Source organism: Lutra lutra, chromosome 9, assembly GCF_902655055.1.
Source record: "Lutra lutra chromosome 9, mLutLut1.2, whole genome shotgun sequence".
Taxonomy (NCBI): domain Eukaryota; kingdom Metazoa; phylum Chordata; class Mammalia; order Carnivora; family Mustelidae; genus Lutra; species Lutra lutra.
Window position 1 is genome coordinate 77,197,105 of NC_062286.1, and position 19,794 is coordinate 77,216,898.

The 19,794-nt window shown below is 38.0% G+C and overlaps 1 protein-coding gene across 7 annotated transcripts in view; it reads right to left on the reverse strand.

The window, feature by feature from the left end:
- THADA (THADA armadillo repeat containing) overlaps positions 1-19,794 on the reverse strand; it is a 328,389-nt gene that overhangs the window by 287,873 nt on the left and 20,722 nt on the right. For all 7 annotated transcript variants that reach the window (XM_047747152.1, XM_047747155.1, XM_047747154.1 and 4 more), the window contains 6 exons: positions 19,056-19,207; positions 15,693-15,848; positions 14,850-14,972; positions 10,522-10,645; positions 3,637-3,788; positions 157-367 (listed from right to left, as the gene is read on the reverse strand). In XM_047747152.1, coding sequence (XP_047603108.1) covers positions 157-367; positions 3,637-3,788; positions 10,522-10,645; positions 14,850-14,972; positions 15,693-15,848; positions 19,056-19,207 — 918 coding nt within the window. The remainder of the gene's footprint in view (positions 1-156; positions 368-3,636; positions 3,789-10,521; positions 10,646-14,849; positions 14,973-15,692; positions 15,849-19,055; positions 19,208-19,794) is intronic.

A 19,794-nucleotide genomic window follows, 5' to 3' on the forward strand; every position in this document is an offset into this window, starting at 1 on the left:
CTCAAATAAATTTTAAAAACCTTTTAAAAATTTTTTAAAAATGTAAAAAACACAAAATAAATGTTTGCCACTAGCTACGCTAACTAAATGAATAGAGAGAAAGTAAGATACTGGTTTTGATAAGCAACAGCAAAAGGACATTTATTCAATACAAACCCATTAATGTGTTCCTCTCCACCACAATGGCAGACTTATCTCCAGCTCCACATGCAGCCTGCTGAGTTAAGTAGGCAGACAGAGATGAGGGCAGGGCATCCTGCCAGATTAAGAAGTTCAGCAGGTAGGAAGCTGTCACACAGTCATATGGTTTAGTGCTTGAGCTGAGCTCCAATGCTGCTTGGAATAAGCCTTGCAGTTTCTCTGAATCCTGGAATAAAGAACAGACTCAGTAACTGTCACTGAAACATTTCTTTAATTTGAAGGAATTTAAAATCAGAGCCTGCCACATAACTGAAATTTGATATAAATATTAATTCAATTCCCCTTTTCCCAGAATATAGGTTAGACTTTTTTTTATTATAGTTATTACTGATTATTATTATTACTCAGCTCTAGTGATGAGGATCTTGAAAATAATGTGATTGGGAAATTGACACTGATAAAGCTTTTTTTTAGTACCTCTTTCTCCAGCAGAAGCATACTTTTTCTTATAGAAATTCTGCGATGACTATAATCAGAAATCTTTTTATTTCCATATAGACCAGAGGGGTTTTTTTGTATGTTCAAGTCTGTTTTACCTGAGCAGCATACTCCTACACTCCCCTCAACCCCCTCCCTATTCAGCAAATTCAATGGAAAAAAAATAGAAATTCACACACAAGTACAAATCCACAGGGCTATTCCTGGCAAAGATCCATATATATATAAATGTAGAAAATAAAGGGATCATATCAGCCTCAGAAATTCTCCATCAGAGCTCCCACACCTGTATGTCATAGAAACATCCACTCACACACATGTCCTAAAGAAGAGACTAAAGGACAGTTCACTGTAATCTGTATGGAAAGGCACTGGGCTGAGGTCAAGAGACAGCATATTACATGTTCACTACACTGGGTTTCAGGGTTTCACTGCTCAATAATATTAATTCTACTAGGATTACTCCATAATTGTCTAATGCAAGGGAAAAAAATCATTACAAGATTAACTTTTAATTTGGCTATAGGTACACCAATATTTACTTTAATTGGAAATCTATTAATTTACAATAGATATCAAACATATTGATTCAAATACCTGTTTCTTTCAGTTTAAATTCTTTATCATTTGATATGTTTAATTTTCTGTGACCTAAAAAACTTAAAGAGAGTGGCCAAAAGTTAAAATCAAAATAAATAATAAAAAGAACCAATTAAGCATCTAAGCCCTCATTTTTTGATAACGAACAGTTAGGTCCCTGAATTGCTTAACTGACAAGTAAGAAACACAATAAATAGCCTTTGGAGTCTAAAGTATCTTTGTTCCAGGGCACCTGGGTGGCTCAGTCGATTATGCATCTTGCCTTAAGTTCAGGTCATGATCCCAGGATCCTGGAATCCCAGGGTCCACTGACTCCCCAGTCAGTGGGGAGTCAGCTTCTCCCTCTCCCTCTGCTGTTCCCACTGCTGGTGCTGTCTCACTTGCGCGCGCATGCGCGCACTCTCTCTCTCTCTCTCTCTCTCTCAAATAAATAAATAAAATCTTAAAATAAATAGGGGCGCCTAGGTGGCTCAGTGGGTTAAAGCCTCTGCCTTCAGCTCAGGTCATGATCCCAGGGTCCTGGAATCAAGCCCCGCATCAGGCTCTCTGCTCAGCAGGGAGCTTGCTTCCTCCTCTCTCTCTGCCTGCCTCTCTGCCTACTTGTGATCTCAGTCTGTCAAATAAATAAATAAAATCTTTAAAAAAAAAAATCTTAAAATAAATAAATAAAATATCTTTGTTCTATCATTTAAGGTCAGTAAAAATATAATATAAAGACCTTGGATATGTAGTTCTACAAGAAAAAAGGGCAACAGACAATGTGAGTAATAAAGTCATATACTACAAAAATATGCCATCAAAAATATATATACATAGGTCCTTAGAGAAATTAGTTTGGATTCAAAAACATTTTAAAGTTATTTCAAAGGACCAACCAAGTCTTTCATATAGGTGCTATATATATACCCCCCCCCCCAACTTGAGATAGTTTCAAAATATTTGCCAGGAATGAGTCATAGGTATGTATGTATGATATACAAATGACATATATATATCATACATAATAAAAGCCTTCAGTGTGATGAATGGTAAGGGACAAGGAGAATGAGCAGGTGGGAGAGAAGAAAGGAAGAGAAAGCACCTCCTTTAAAAACTCCATTTGGTACAAAAGCTAGAAGCCCAAGCATCAAAGGAAGCTTCTGCTTACCAAGGCACCTGAAAGATCACAAAGATAAACGGACACTGGAGAACCACTCCTAATACAGACCCAAGTTAGAAAAGATGCTCTAGGATCTTGCAATGCCATCTGGAAGCCAATGAAACAGATTCCTTGTGATCTCTGACATGTGCTCCTACAGAATCCCACTGCATCTCAGGGCGCCCGTGTGGCTCAGTGGGTTAAACATCTGCCTTCGGCTCAGGTCATGACCGCAGGGTCCTAGGATCAAGCCCCACACTGTGCTCCTTGCTCAGTGGGAACATCCTTCTCCCTCTCCCTTTATCCCTCCCCCTGCTCTTGTGCTCTTTCTCTGATAAATAAATAAAATCTTAAAAGAAGAAGAAGAAGAAGAATCCCACTGTATCTACAAGCTGTCCTGCCCTAGCTAGAGCCTAACAGCCAGAGAACAGACTCAGCAACAGCCCTGGTAGACGCCTTTGGCCTCTATAAGCTCTAACAGAAAGCCAGAGCAAAGCCCTAGAGCCAATAAACCCACGGATGCTGGTGATCTCACAGCCCCAGAACACACCTCAAGGGCACAGCCAAGCACCTCGGCTGGAGGGTCCCCTGCAGACCCATCCCCATGCTGTGCCCTCACTCTCGAGCCCCCCCTTTTCTTCCCACCCCACGTTTGGCAGTGCCTGCTGTCAGGAAGAGAATGGGGGCTAGGGATGGGGTAGAAGGCAGGGGTAGAAAACTGCTGTTAACCTCAAGTACCCTGAGTTTCAGTCTCAGTTTAGCTATTGCTTGTTGGAAGATCAGAAACACATTCTCTGCCTCACTTATACTCAGCTTCCCAGTCAACTTAGCAAGGATGTTATCTCAAAAAACGCAAGTTACTGTAAGTGATGTGTTTTGACAGAATATTAACATGTCCACAGTAAACGGGAACTGGGGAGACCACAGTTAACTGAAATCTACCAATACTCCTGTGAGCAAGACAACCTACCGCTTCTTACACGTCCTTTTTTTTTTTACCAAAACAATAAAAGAAGCAAAGCTCAAGGATTTGTAGTTCATTTTCTCTCATGGTATTTCCTTTCTTCACACCATCCATCCCTACCTCCTCCAACCTCTCACCCTGCAACACTAGGAGTATTAATGATAAGTGAAAGATCAGAAGATGTGAGAAGGTAGACGCAAAAAGCCTGCATAATCCACAGATTGCTTTATTTGCTGCTAAAATAAAGTCTTCATGCATACACCACATTCACATTCACACAGGAAGGTCCAAATACCTGAAACTGTACAACTGTTTTTGGTAACTTCATCAGAAGATCAAATGCTAAAATCTTAACTTCTTCAAAAGTGCTGGTAAAACATTCCATTAGTGTGTGGAAGCGACTAATATCAATATCATGGCTCAGCTGATACACTGTTTGGACTTGACCTAAAAATAGAAAAAGATTTAAAAGTGAATAATAAGAAGGGGCGCCTAGCTGGCTCACTTGGTAGAGCATGTGACTCTTGATCTGAGACTCGTGAGTTTAAGACCCACGTTGGGCATGGAGCCTACTTAAATAATTTTTTTTAAGTTAATAAAAGAAAAAGGAAATCAACATGTTGAAGTTATCTGACCAAATTTATAGAAAATTGGTGCAAATATTCACATTCACAGTTTACCCATAACAGCACAAAAGAATAATTTTTCCTTACTTCCTAAAATGATAAAATAAATATTAAAGTTCCCCAAATAAAAAGCACTTCTTAAAATTTTGTTTAAAACCACTTCATTCTAGGAGCACCTGGGTGGCTCAGTTGGTTAAGCCTCTGTCTTCAGCTTAGGCCTCCTGGGATCAAGTTCCTCATCAGGCTCCCTGAGGCTTCTCCCTCTGCATCTGCCTCTCTCTCTGTCTCTCATGAATAAATGAAATTTTAAAATCTTTAAAAATATATAAATAAACAAAACCATTCTTTTTCAAAAGGTTATACTGTATATAAAAGATTCTTAAGTTAGTTTTTAAACAAATAAAAAAAATAAATTTAGGAATGACTTCTAAAAAATCTTTGTAAAATGTCTTAACCTAGAATCCAAAGTCCTACCATGTCTTAGTTAAACCAACATAGAATAATTGATATGATGATGTATCCTAATAGAATTGCTAGGCATCAAAGATAGTGAAGGAGTCTTCTGACTATTCAGGCACAAAAGCTCAATTTATCTCCAAAATGGGACAACATTAACTCTTCACCTTAGCAACATGTAGTGCTAGAAGACTGTGGAGCAACAATCTCAGAGAAAGGTGTGGTGAAAAATTATACATCAATATCCTACTCCAGGGGCGTCTAAGTGGCTCAGTTGGTTAAGCATCCAAGTCCTGATTTTGGCTCAGGTCATGATCTCAATGTCCTGAGATTCAGTACTGCACTGGGCTCCACACTCAGGGTGGAGTCTGCTTGAGGATTCACTCTCTCCGTCTGCCCCTTCCCTATGCTCTCTCTGTCTCTCTTGAATAATAAATAAATAAATCTTAAAAAAAAAAATCCTACTCCAGCATCAAGAACAATGTCAATAGAAGCATTTTTGAATGTTTAAGAAATTAAGAACTATATTTCTCCAATAACTCTTCTCAAAACAAAGGTGAACTGCAGCCAACCAAGAAATGAACAGAAAAACTATCACAAAAAAATTATGGTAGTCACCAAATCCACTTAACTCTGAGATTAAGACTAAACAATTGTGGCAATAACAGGTTTCACAGAATGCAAAGAACATTAACAAGATTTAACATATTACCCACTCTGATAACACCTGAAAACATGAAGATGTTCAATATGATGCGCATTTCTTTTTTATTTATTTATTTTTTAAAAAAGATTTTATTTATTTATTTGACAGAGAGAGATCACAAGTAGGAAGAGAGGCAGGCAGTGGGGGGAGGGAAGCAGGCTCTCTGCTGAGTGGAGAACCCGATGCAGGGCTCGATCCCAGGACCCATGACCCAAGCCCAAGGCAGAGGCTTAACCCACTGAGCCACCCAGGCGCCCCCGCATTTCTTTTTTAATCGTAATTCACAAGTTAGTGCAAACCTGTGAAATTCCTAAAGCAAGTGAGTGGAGTTTTTGTCATTTCATTCATGCCTCTGCTTAAATTTGCTTCTTTTCCAACTCAGATGCTTTTAATTCCTTTTTCTTGCCTTACTGCTCTGGCTGAAGTTTTCAGTACAACAGTGACACCAGTGGGCAAATGAGTATCTGTGCCTTGTTCCTGATCTCAAAGGAAAGACTTTCTTTTGGTCTTTTAACATTGAGTTTGGTGTCAAGTGTGGGTTTTTCATGAATGTCCTTTAACCTACTGAGGAAGCTCCTTTCTATTCCTAGCTTCTTGAGTGTATATTTATCATATCAGGATGCTGAATTTTGTCAACAGTTTTTCTGTATCAGTTGAGATTATCATGAGGTTTTTCCCCCATCATTTTAATGTGGTATATTACATCGACTATTTTTTTCTTACATTGAACCACCCCTGCATTCCTGGGATAAATTCCACTTTGGTTAGTCATGGGTATAATACTTTTAATAGGGTGTTGGGTTTGGTTTGCTAGTATTCTCTTGAGAATTTTTGCATTTATGCTCATAAGGGATATTGGCTTATAGTTTTCTTGTGGTGTCTCTATCTGGCTTTGGTACTAGGGTGATGCTGGCTTCACAGAATGAATTTGGAAATGTTCCCTCCTGTCCAATTTTTTAGAAGAGTTTGAGAAGAACTGACATTAATTCTTTAAATGTTCGGTAGAGGGGCGCCTGGGTGGCTCAGTGGGTTAAGCCGCTGCCTTCGGCTCAGGTCATGATCTCAGGGTCCTGGAATCGAGCCCCGAATGGGGCTCTCTGCTCAGCAGGGAGCCTGCTTCCTCCTCTCTCTCTACCTGCCTCTCTGCCTGCTTGTGATCTCTCTCTGTCAAATAAATAAATAAAATCTTTAAAAATAAATAAATAAATAAATAAATAAATAAATGTTCGGTAGAATTCACCAGTAAAGCCACTCCCTCTGGACTTTCCTTTACTGAGAGGCTTTTAATTAATGACCTGACCTCTTATTTGCTACGGATAACAAATTTTCTATTTGTTAAGTCAGCAATTTGTCTGTTTCTAGGAATCTGTCCATTTCATCTAAGCTACCTAATTTATTGAAAATGTAATTGTTCATAATACTGTCTTACAATCCTTTTTATTTCTGTAAGGTCAGTACAAATGTCCCTGCTTATATTTCTGATCTTTGTTATTTGCACCTTCTTTTGTTTTATTCTTAGTATAGCTAAAATTTTGTCAATTTTGTTGACCTTTTAAAAAAACAAACGTTTGTTTTTGTTGATTCTCTATAATGTTTTCCTATTCCCCATGTTGTTTGTCTTTGTTCTAATCTTCATTTCCTTCCTTCTACTAAATTTGGGTTAGGTTTGCTCTTCTCTTTCTCATTCCTTGAGGTGTAAAGTTAGCTTATTGATTTGAGATCTTTTCTCGTTTTTAGGTATTTACAGCTCTAAATCTCCCTAACAGCACTGCTTTTGCTTCATCCCATAAGTTCTGGTAAATTATGCTCTTTTTTCCTTCCTCTCAAAGTATTTTCTAATTTCCCTTGTGATTTCTTCTTTGATCCACTGGCTGTTTAGGAGCTCTGCTCAAATCTGAAACCTTCTCTGACACCATTGTAAAAAACAGCTCCCCACCCCCCTAGACTCTCTATATTCCCCCAACTTTCCTTCCTGAAATATTTTTTCATAATACTTATCTCCATCTGATATTCTATGTGTTACTTGTTATTCTATTGTCGTCTCCCTTCACTAAAATATCTAAGCTCAAGAATAGGAAGCATTTTGTTTTGTACACTGCATATCCTTAGCTGCTTGACATATATAATAAGCATTAAATAAATATTTGCTGGGCAAACCCTTTTAATATAATTGTGAAATCCAATTTTTCACCACGAATACTGTGACATTTATTCTAAGTGAAAAAGGTACATGTGGCTTATTCTTCTTGAACTAGGATATACTTAAGGAAAGGCAGAAACCATTTTGACTAATCCCAAATCACAGTTTTTCAAAAAAATAATATAAAAACCCACATTCAGGGGCACCTGGGTGGCTCAGTGGGTTAAGCCTCTGCCTTCGGCTCAGGTCATGATCTCAGGGTCCTGGGATCGAGCCCCGCATGGGGCTCTCTACTCAGCGGGGAGCCTGCTTCCCCTCTCTCTCTGCCTGCCTCTCTGCCTACTTGTGATCTCTCTCTCGATCTCTCTCTCTCTGTCAAATAAATAAATAAAATATTTTTTTTAAAAAACCCACATTCAAGTTCTTGAAGTAAAGGTAAAGAATGAATTTGTGTTTTCCACCCTGTAATTCATGGTTGTGCCTCTTTAGCCCCTTTAAAGTTCATGGCTAAAGGGGCACCTGGGTGGCTCAGTTGCTTAAGTGTCCAGACTCTTGATTTCAGCTCAGGTCATGATCTCAGGGTCATGAGATCCAGGCCTGCATCAGGCTCTGCTCTGGGCATGGAAGCTGCTTAAGATTCTCCCTCTCTCTCTCTCTTCCTCTCTGCTTCTACACTTCCCACCCCCTCTCCCTCTCTAGAAAGAAAGAAAGGAGGAAAGAAAGAAAGAAAGAAGAAAGATAGTTAGTTAATGGGTAAAGTATGGCTTGCTCCATTTGCATTACCTCCCAGTTGTTTAATTAACATAATTACTGTTATATCAGTCACTGCCCAATTATATGTGACTCATTCATTAGGAAAATGACTCAGGTTATTCACTTTTTAAAGTACACTTAAATATATTAAACACTCTCTCAATTAAAAAATTACCAGTGCAATTCAGGCTAGTGTTCTTTCTCAACACCTAGGTGCAACCATAACTATATTAAACATACAGAAAAATTTTTGTTAAATGGGTAATCAAATCACTGTCAAGAAAAACCTTATTTTCTAAATTCAGTTGCAGTACCACTGAAATTCCCTTAACTGATGGATACCACTGTATTCATTTTCTGTGCATGTTGTAACACATTACCATAAACCTGGTGGCTCAAAACCACAGACATGTATTTTTTCACGGTACTGGAAGCCATTTTGTTTAACGTCCAATTAGCCTGATAGAAGGTGCTGGTGGGGCCATGCGTAGTCTAGAGGCTCTAAGGGAAAACTCATGCCTTGCTTTGTTCTACTTCTGAAGGATGCCAGCATTCTATGGCTTGAAGCCATATCACTCCAATCTCCACATCCACTAACATAGTGACTCCTCCTATTCTGTGTGTCATATCTCCCCCTGTTCCTCTAACAACAGCTGTGGTGCCATTTAGGCCCATCCAGATAATCCAGAATTATCTCATTTTAAGATACTTAATTTATCATATCTACAAAGGCCCCCTTTCTACGTAAGGTTCACAGTCACAGGTTCTAAAGATTTAATGATATCCTTTGTGAGTTGCTTTTCAGCCTACCACTTATTATCCTAATCAGGTGATCAAATTTATCATCATGAGTAACAGGACAAACCAAACTCATGTACCTCCTGATACGATGCCCTGGGAAGAACACCACATTACCTGTGCAATATTCTTACCCAAAATGCACAACCTAAGTCAATCATGAGGAAACAATAAGGCAAACCCAAATGCAGACACATTCTCCCAAAATGTTAATGTCACAAAATAAAAAACTTTCCAGATTGAAGGAGGCTAAAGAGGCATAACAACAAAATGCACTGTGTAATCTTGGATCATTTCCCAGGTCACAGCAAAAACTTCCCTTTTCTAAAAAAAGCCACTTAGGGGCGCCTGGGTGGCTCAGTGGATTAAGCCACTGCCTTCGGCTCAGGTCATGATCTCAGGTCCTGGGATCAAGTCCCGCATCGGGCTCTCTGCTCAGCAGGGTGCCTGCTTCCCTCTCTCTCTCTCTCTGCCTGCCTCTCCATCTACTTGTGATCTCTCTCTGTCAAGTAAATAAATAAAATCTTTAAAAAAATAAAAAATAAAAAATAAAAAATAAAAAAAGCCACTTAATGGGATAACTGGTAAATTTTGTTATAGATTATATATTAGATAACAGCATCATGTCAACATTAAATATCCTGAATTTGATCATTGTGTCATGGTTAGAAAATATATGAGATGGAGATAAACCAAATACAGCAAAATATTAACAACTGATGAATCGAGGGAGCGGGTACACGGCTGTTCATGAACTATTCCTGAAACTTTGCTGTGGTGGTTTGAATCTTTTCATAATAAAAACTTGAAAAAAAAATGGTGTCCTTCAAATGAACCAAGGCTGTATTAGCAGCAAAATCCGTCCTCCTCCCTGCCGAAAAATTATACTTTGTTGACAAATTTAAACTAAAAATAATAATACTAAATACGACTACTATTACTACTGCTACTAATAAAAATAATAAGGCAACTATAGTATAAAGCTCCCTGGTCCTCTGGCCATTCTCTCCAATAGAACAGCTGAGCAGGATATTTTTCTATTTGACCACAGTCAAGGAAGACTGAGCACAAACAAGAAATCCACATCAAAACATACACACTCACGTACAGAGATAAAAAGTATTGATTGTCAAAAAGGAAAAAAACTGACTCAGAAGGAAGCTAAATGTTCATCCTCTTGAGTGCCCCACAGGAGAAATAAAGGCTATCACTAAACCAGAATGCCTGGAAATGACATCCTCATGTTGCGTTTCTGAAACCAGATCAAGACTTAATGAAACTGACAGCGTATAAGGGAAACCACATTTTAACCACAAAGACTCACTGAGGAATGCTATACACAAAGAAACTATTATTTTGTTCTAATTTTTAAAACTTAAAGAACAGATTGTACACTATCTTCAAATAGCAACACATGAATTGGAGGTTGAGAGAAGCAACTCTTCTCATAATAAGTGTAATCCATGAAAACTGGAGTTTTGGGTTGGGAAATAAAGACCACTGAAAACAACTTCTCAGACTTACATCCTTTACTGGCAAATTTAATTATGTCCAAGTAAGAATTACAGACTAAGCGTAAAAACCTCCCCTAAGAACCTAAACATAAGACAAAAAAAACCTAAAACTTAAAATAAAACAAAATGTTGATTAAGTGTGTTTTGCAAGAAAAAATACTTTCCTGAAACATTATTGAAAGCTTACCTTCTGGGACAGGAAAAATTTCAGCTATTGAGCCTAAAATGGTTAAAGCTGAAAATCTAGTTGGGTAGGAAGACCCAGGAAACAGTGCTTCGAAAAGACGGTTGCAAATGGATGACATGAAATTCTAAAAGAAAAAAAAATTACAGAAAGTATAATCTTTAATTCATAATAGGTTATTTTCAAAGAAACACCTTCAAGAGTGGGGTTCTTCTTTAATTAACAGGGAAAAGATTTTTAGTAACAATGCTAGTTATTTACTACGCTTGACAATTCAGATTGGTACCCTTGACCATAAGCTATATCATGACTTCAACAAACCCTACTTTGGTTGGTTCAACAAGAAGTATAATTTCTATTGTAGTCCACACAAGAAAATCCAATACCCAGCACCCATTTTTGGTGAAAGCAAGTTCTGGGCTAAAGCTATACAAATATTGGTTTTCTTCACAAGAGATGTTCAGGCATCAAAGTTATGTATATTTTTTTAAAGCTTTTAAATAACCAAAAAAAAAAAAAAATCCAAAACAGACTACTTGATAAATATGGTAAGTACAATACTTGATAAATGTGGCTATAATGACACAATTCATAAATAGATCCAACTATCCCATTGTCTTCTATACTCCCCTTTGAGACACTTGCTCTGCCATTCTGTTTACATACGTGATAAAAAAAAATGGAAATTTTCAGTAAAATACAATTTTTTAAAAATGGGAAATAGTTCATCCAAGATAAAGACTTCTTTCTCTGGTTAAAATAATAATTATCATTACTGTCTCTGTATAAGATGGAACAGAAAACCATAGAACTTAAAAGGAAGGGGTCCAAAAAAAAAAAAAAAAAAAAAAAAAGGAAGGGGTCCCTGGGTGGCTCAGTGGGTTAAAGCCTCTGCCTTCAGCTCAGGTCATGATCCCAGACTGCTGGGATCAAGCCCTGCATCGGGCTCCCTGCTTGCCAGGGAGCCTGCTTCCCCCTCTCTTTCTGCCTGCCTCTCTGCCTACTGTGATCTGTCTGTCCAAAAAAAAAAAAAAAATCTTTAAAAAAAAAAAACAAACTTAAAAGGAAAAGCCGTGATTCTCAGGCATCTCACATATACCACTATACCCTAACAATGTATATTTGTAACTGAGCAGCACATAAGCAGTTCTAGTCCCAACTGATTCCAGAAAAGATCTCAGCATCCATTTCTTTGGTCAATGATGTACAATCTGGGGATTTATCCTATAGGCCCTTGCAAGACCTAAGTAAGAGTTTGCTAGTTTTTAAAATCTACTGGGTTTCAAGGGAACAAAGTAGTGATTGAAAATATCCTGGGGGGTGGGGAAGAAAAGAAAATATCCTGGAGCGCCTGGGTGGCTCAGTGGGTTAAGCCTCTGCCTTTGGCTCAGGTCATGATCCTAGGGTCCTGGGATAGAGCCCCGCATCGGGCTCTCTGCTCAGCAGGGAGCCTGCTTCCCCTTCTCTCTCTGCCTGCCTCTCTGCCTACTTGTAATCTCTCTCTCTCTGCGTCAAATAAATAAATAAAATCTTAAAAAAGAAAGAAAGAAAGAAAGAAAAAAATGGAGCCCATTTTAATTATAAATGAGTAGTACAGTATTCATGTTAAAGGGTAACAAGTTCATCGTATAGGAATGATCTTAACTGTAGTACCATTTATATTTTTAGAAATAGATTCTTTCCTTCAACCACACTATAACCATAGTGGAGGCATGACCACAGTTTATATATTCATATCCCTAGTTCTAAGCATATTGTCCTAAACATATAGGACAGGCTTGATATATGCTCTTGTCACTTTTAACAGCCTCCAAATACCTTAGCCTAGCACTCAAAAATCTCTTTAGGTTATGCAGGCATCTTCCCTACTTGCCTTTAAGGTTTCTTGCCATGTTACATAGCTAAAGCTATTGAAAAGCAACATTAAAATTGTTAAAAGTGATAGATTTCAAATTGAAAATACCCATACAATGCTAAATTCTGCTACACTATCAGACACAAGAGATGAAACAATTAGGTTACTAGAGAGGGAAACCAACTGCAGCTATGAAATTGGTTTGTACTTCCAGCTTTGTCACTTGTTAGCTATGTAACTACAAAATGAAATTCCTGAACCTCCACAGCAGCTCCCTCATAGATAAAAATAAAAATAGTTTACTTGTATTCCTAAGGAAACAAAGAAACTTTATTTATTTGTACATGTACACATGTGTTAGTTAAGGTCTGTTTTGATTATTAGAGCAAACAACAAAAAACATCCTATACCCAGTCCCACCTTCATTTTCGGATTTTCAAACTCATCTCCTGTTACGTCTCTTTTGTTGCTCCAAGCATCTTACATGTCATTCATTCCCAAGAGTGTATTCACCATTCCCCAAATTCTCCCTGTACTTTCTTACCTCCAAGCTTTCAATTAAGCAGGTGCTAGGGGAAAACTATTCAGATTTTTAGAAGCGAGAGCAAATGTGCATGGGGGTCTGGCTCTAGCACTTAGTAGCTGAGGGACCTTGGGCAGGTTATTCAACTTCTCCAAGGTTCCGTTTTTCATTTTCTTTTTAATTAAGCTCTACGCCCAATCTGGGGCTCGAACTCATAACCCAGAGATAAAGAGTTGCACACTCCACTGACTGAGCCAGCCAGGCACCCTAGTTTTCACATTTGTTAATGGAGGATAATAATGCCTATCTCACAGCTTTGTTATTAAATGAGAATGTGGGTACAAAGCATTTTGTAAATTTAAAAGTTTTTAAGTTCATAATATTAGTTATTTAGGCATGAAATAATCTCCTTCCCTAGACTAGAAGACATCTTTTCCAACTAACAGCCTCCTCTTCTCCCCCCCGTACTTAATTTATTGATTGGCAAAGCCTACCATACACCATGCGTGACACCCACTATTATAAAGATGATGATAAGTAATTTAGGGCCAAAGTCACAATCTCCGAAAGCCACAGATGACTATAATTGGGAGGAAATATCAGAACCATAAGAATGACTCAGATTAAGACGCTAAAGGGCTAAGTTTCCAAAAACACATATATTTACAAGGTCAAACTATGAAACCATGCATATGTGAAAATTCAGAATGTCAATCCACAACTGTATAGGTTTTGCATTTTACGTACTTAACTCGGTTTTCACAAATGTCACTTTACCCCTTGAAAAAAGAAGCAAAAGAGCTGTGTTTTCTTAGAACATCTAGCAATGATAAAAAAGGCTGAAAATAACCTGTCCACACACAAAGCAAGTGCTCAGAATACACTCTAGTCACTTTTAATGACTCCCAGCAAGGCTTTTTAGGGTGATTTAGAATTTACAAAGAGCTTTCTTATTTAATCCTCAAAACCAGCCTTTTCAGAGAGGTTACTCAGCCCACTTACAGTCAAACAGACTCATCAAGTAAGCCAACTAATCAGCGGCAGAAATGGGACTAAACTCATGTCCTTCAAGTTTAAGTTGTCACTGTCCCATCTTCACTCTTGGGATTTTACAAAGATGAAGCTGACGTCAGCCTTGGTACAGGAATATTCTTCTTTAGATGATTTTTTACCTTTCAAATATAAAATGGAAAGCTAAGGGCCATCCATACTAATCCTTAGAGTAGGTAGTGAGTGTATCATGGCTCCAATGTATCATTAATTTAGTATAATTATTTCCCTATATGCAATACAATCGATGAGCTCTGTCCTCTATCTAGGTCTTAGAAGACAGGAGGGTTTCTGCTTCTAAGAGGCTAGATCTGAAGTAAGAAACCAGTAATAAACTCATTCTGTTCTGATGGACAGACACATAAGGTTGTCAAGCTGAGCCCTGGCCCAGACTAGAGCTGCTATATCTGGGGTTCCATCCATCTCATTAACACAGGGCCCCAAAACCTAGCCCTACCCTTCATGTTCCCTCCCAAATGGGATGGAACACCGACCAGGAGGCACCAATATCAAGCCACTGTAAGTCATATTAGTCTAAAGAGGAAGCAGGCCCAGATACAGCAATTTTCTACCCTGGAGAAGTGGAGGGTGGAGGAGTTCAGGGCCAGCAATTAGCTTTTTGTTAAAGTACCAAATTCACATGGCCCACATTAAGCTGTAAAGGACTGAGGTTAACCCATTACTGTTACTCTGTAACAGGCCTCAAATCCAGCACGGGTTCCACGACTCAGGGTACCTCAAGAGAAGTACCAAAGCACCAGAAGGAATATGTAAAACCAGCTTGAAGGAAAGAAACACAGAAACACCATTCACCATGAAACTTCCATGTACTTCCCTTTAATATTTATTCATAATTATTCTATGTTTCTTAAATACCCATATGTCTAGAAATAGATCACCTACCTTATATTGCTGTAAAGAAACAGAAGGGGGCTGTGTGGTTAACTCATTCTCTGGCTCATGTCTGGATCTACTTTGCTCCAGTTTATAAAGCACCTGAGAACTTTCCTGTATCCTACAGAACAACTTTTAAGAAAAAGAAAAATGAAGCATATATAAGCCACATTAATCTTAAATATCAGTTTAAAAAAAGGCAAAGGACAAATTTTCTAAATTCTTTAGACTAAAACTTCAAGAGAGGAGAGTACTGGTTTCTAACTCTTAATTAAATTCATAGAGTTTCCCTCTGACAGAAAATTAACATATATTTTTAAAACCAAAAACAAAATACTACTGCAAACCAGAATACAGAGTCATTAAATCCCCCATAGTTTTATTTCCTTTAGGTTGGCATGAAACTAAAGATATACTCACTTCTGTACTCTCCCAATTGTTCATCCCATAAATGAGGCATGTGACTAAGTTGAGTTGAATTAGTCAACAATGACCATTTCATGAGGCCCTTAAAATGATAAAATTACAAGGGCATCTTTCCTCCTCTTACCAAAGTTTTCCTAAAATACCTTTCATCCTGAAATATCCATCACATTTTTTTTCTTTCCAAAAAAAAGAGCTCAAGTTGACTTATTCTGCACCAAAATGAAAGGACTTTCCACCCTGGATTTGAATCTCAAACGTAATGTGGAAGCACAGAATGTTCCACAGATGGGCCATGAAGGGATGTTCACAGGCAGTCTGATCACATGACCATTATTCCTGCACTCTCCCAAAATCTGAGCTCTTTTCAAACATGATTTGCAGAGCAGGGTTCACCACTTTCCTGTACTCTCTCATGAGAATCTCTACCTTTTTAAGAAGAGAACAAATCTGCTGCCGCACTCCTGGAGACTGACTGTTAAGATTGTATGTGATAAAGAATTCAATCCACTGCATTTCTTCCGTGGACACCATTTCCGTGCTTCGATTACTTTCACAAAGCAAGCCTAATGTATCTATCCGTACCTAAAACACATGAGAAGCAATAAAATGTTAATTTTTCAGTGAAATAAGCAAATTGTAGACTACCTGACATGTTTATTTACATAAGCTACCAAAGTGGGGGGGACCAATAAACCTCAGTTTACCCATGTATACTCCAGAAAGGTTCCCTCATCCCAAAGATCATGGGGCTGTAACTCATATAAAATTATTTTATTAAATGTGTCAATTGGTATTTTTAAGTCAACAATCTTAAAGATTCTTATTCCATGGTAATGTTCAACTTCATTTTTTTTTTCTCTACTTTACCCCAGGACCTCATCACCTCACTCTTGGGTTACCGTCAGGCACATCTAACAAGGCTTCTGGTTTCTTTTTGCTCTCTCACTGGAAATTCATCTCTGTTGCCATTAATTCTACTTCCTTGCTAAAGGCAGAATGGCTCTGGTTCCCAGTTACCAACTGAATGAAATCTGAAGTCTTCAACCTCGCATTGGAGGCCTCCAAAAAATGGACCAAACCCTCGATTCCTGCCAAACATCCTGAATCATCCTCAAGAACTTGTTTTGGGTCCTTCCATTTCAGTATTTATTATGTGGGGGTTTTTTAAATCATTTTATTTACTTTTTCTTTATCATAGTAAGTGTACTCTTTAATTCCCACCCCCTATTTCCTCCATCCCCCCAACCACCTCCCCTCTGGTAACTGTTTGTTCTCTATAGGTAAGGGTCTGTTTCTTTATGTCTTTCTTTTTTCCTTTGTTCCTTTGTTTTGTTTCCTAAATTCCACAGGAGTGAGATCACATGGTATTTGTCCTTCTCTGACTTATTTCACTTATTTCTATCCATGTTGTTGCAAATGGCCAAGATTTCATTCTTTTTTGTAGCTGAGTAATATTCCATTGTATATGTGTGCCTGTATACATATTTAATCACCTCTTCTTTATCCATTCATGTATCCATGGACACTACAGCTGTTTCCATAGTTTAGCTATTATAAATAATATTGTATGTATCCCTTTGAATTAGCGTTTTCAGATTTTGGGGGGTAAAAACACAGTAGTGTGATTACTGGACCACCGGGGTAGTTCTATTTCTAATTTTTTGAGGAATCTCCATACTGTTTTCCACATAGTAGTTTGCATTCCCACCAATAGTTCACAAGGGCTTTTTCTCCACATCCTTGACAACACTTGTTGTTTCTTATGGTATTGACTTTAGCCATTCTGATAGGCATGAGGTGTTACCCCACTGTAGTTCTGATTTACAGTTCCCTGATGATAAGTGATGTTGAGCATCTTTTCATGCATCTGTTGCCATCTGTGTTCCTTAGAGAAATGTCTGTTCATATCCTCTGCCTATTTTTAAATTGGATTATTTATTCTTTGTGTATTAAGTTATATCAGTTCTTTATATATTTTGGATCCTAACCCTTTATTGGATATGTCATTTGCAAACATCTTCTCCCATTCAGTAGGCTGCCTTTTAGTTTTCTCGATTATTTCCTTTGCTATGCAGAAGCTTTTTATTTTGATATAGTCCCAATAGTTTATTTTTGCTTTTGTTTCCCTTGCCTCAGGAGACAGATCTAGAAAAATGCTGCTACAGCTAATGTCAGAGAGATTACTGCCAGTGCTCTCTTCAAGGATTTTTACGGTTTTAGGTCTCACATTTAGGTCCTTAATCCATTTTGGGTTTATTTTTGTGTACGGTGAAAGAAAGTGGTCCAGTGTCATTCTTTTGCATGTGGCTGTCCAGTTTTCCCAGCACCACTGTTGAAGATAATTCTTTTTCCTATTGTATATTCATCCCTCCTTTGTCAAAGATTAATTGACCATATAGTTGTGGGTTTATTTCTGGGTTTTCTGTACTAGTCCATTGATCTCTGTGTCTGTTTTTATACCAGCTCCATACTGTTTTAATTACTACCACTCTTTAATATAACTTGAAATGTAGAATTGTGATACCTCCTGTTTTATTTTTCTTTCTCCAGATTGCTTTGGCTAGGGGTGCCTGGGTGACTCAGTTGTTTAAGCATCTGCTTCAGCTCAGGTCATGATCCCAGAGTCCTGGGATCAAGACCGGCATCAGGCTCCCTGCTCAGTAGGGAGTCCGCCTCTCCCTCTGCAACCCCCACACCCTCGCCCCTGTTCATGCCTGTGCGCTCTGTCTCTTGCTCTCCCTCTCCCTGAAATAAATAAAATCTTAAAAAAAAAAAAAAAAAAGATTATTTTGGCTATTTGAGGTCTTTTGTAGGGTTCCATACAAATTTTAGGATAGTTTGTTCTAGTTCTATAGGAAAAGCCATTGGTATTTTGATAGGGACTGTGTTAAATGTGTAGATTGCTTTGGATAGTATAGATATTGTAACAATATTTGTTCTTCCAACCCATGAGCAGAAATGTCTTTCTGTTTCTTTGCATTGTCTTGAATTCCTTTCATCAATGTTTTATAGCTTTCAGAACACAGGTCTTTCATCTCCTTGGTTATATTTATTCCTAGATATTTTATTGGTTTTGGTACAACTGTAAATAGGATTGCTTTCTTACTTTCACTTCCTGCTGCTTCATTATTAGTGTACAGGAATGCAAAAAATTTCTGTACATTGATCTTCTACCTTGTGACTTTATTGAATTCATTTATCAGTTCTGGTATTCTCCCATTTTGTGTGCTGGTTCAATGCTTCTTCTCCTTTAATCACATTTAACACATTCCTAATCAACCACTACCTACCCTGTTCTGAGCCCCTCAAGTCCTTACGCATAAAGGAGCACTTATATCTGTGTTATTTTCTAAGAGTTTCCAGTAGTTTTATGCAGGTTTTCTTGTTCCTTCAACTAAAATTTAAATAGCCTGAAAAGTCAACACTTTCCACTTTTCTTTTTAAGACTTTTTTTATTTTAGAGGGAGATAGAGTGAGAGAGAAAGCACAAGCAGGGGGGAGTGGCTGGCAGAGGGAGAAGCAGGCTCCCCGCTGAGTAGCACCCTCCCCCCAACCCTGCTGCCGCCAACTAAGGGCTCAATCCCAGGACCCTGGGATCATGACCTGAGCCAAAGGCAGACTGAGCCACCCAGGTGCGCCTACGCTTTTCACTTTCAATTCATCCTCCTTACAGATCCCTTAAATCAGTGCTGGGCTCAACATGGGGGCCTCTATATTGGACTACTAACTGAATAAATAAATCAGGGATCTACTGCATGTATGAAATTCCCAGATATTTTGTTTACTTACTTGGCAGTGCTGATGAATTAAGCCTTGTTTTATTCTTGCACTGGACACAAGGTTCCTCCAGGCATCAGTTGCAGACTGAAGATGTCCATGAGCTCTAGCTGTTCGCAGACATGCCATCAAAGCTCCCAGAGCCCCTCTGCTATTAAAAGACCCTAAGGATGGTAAAGATCGTTCTTGTCTCAAAAGCACAATAACAATGACAAGTACTGTGCTATGCAACGACTGCCACAACTTTCATTTTGCAATTATAATTTCAAGAAATAAAAATAATACTTTAAATTCTAACATGCATTAAAGTTCCTATGATAAAATAATCATTATTGAAAAGAACTTGATAGTTCTGGTGTCAATAATTTGAAGTAAGCATAACCTGCTTATGTAAACTTAAAGAAATCATCATTTTTTGCTATTTTTAGCTTTTCCTTTACACCTAGAAATGAACCAAAGTGATTCGCGGTGGGGGGAATCAAGTAGACAATTATTTAAAACAATAAGAACAACTAAAATGACTTTCAGCCAAAATTGGGAAAAACACTTTAGTGGCTAAATATCATTATTTTTCTAAAAACAAACACTAAGCCTCTGTACATATTTTGGAGTTACTGTTTCTCCCTAGTAAAAAAGATAAAAGGAGGATTACAAGGAGCCTGATCCTTTTAGAGGCTAGGACATCAGTCATTACTAACAGAACAGGGAACCCTGGCTCAAAGGGAACACTGATTAAAAAAAAAAAAAAATA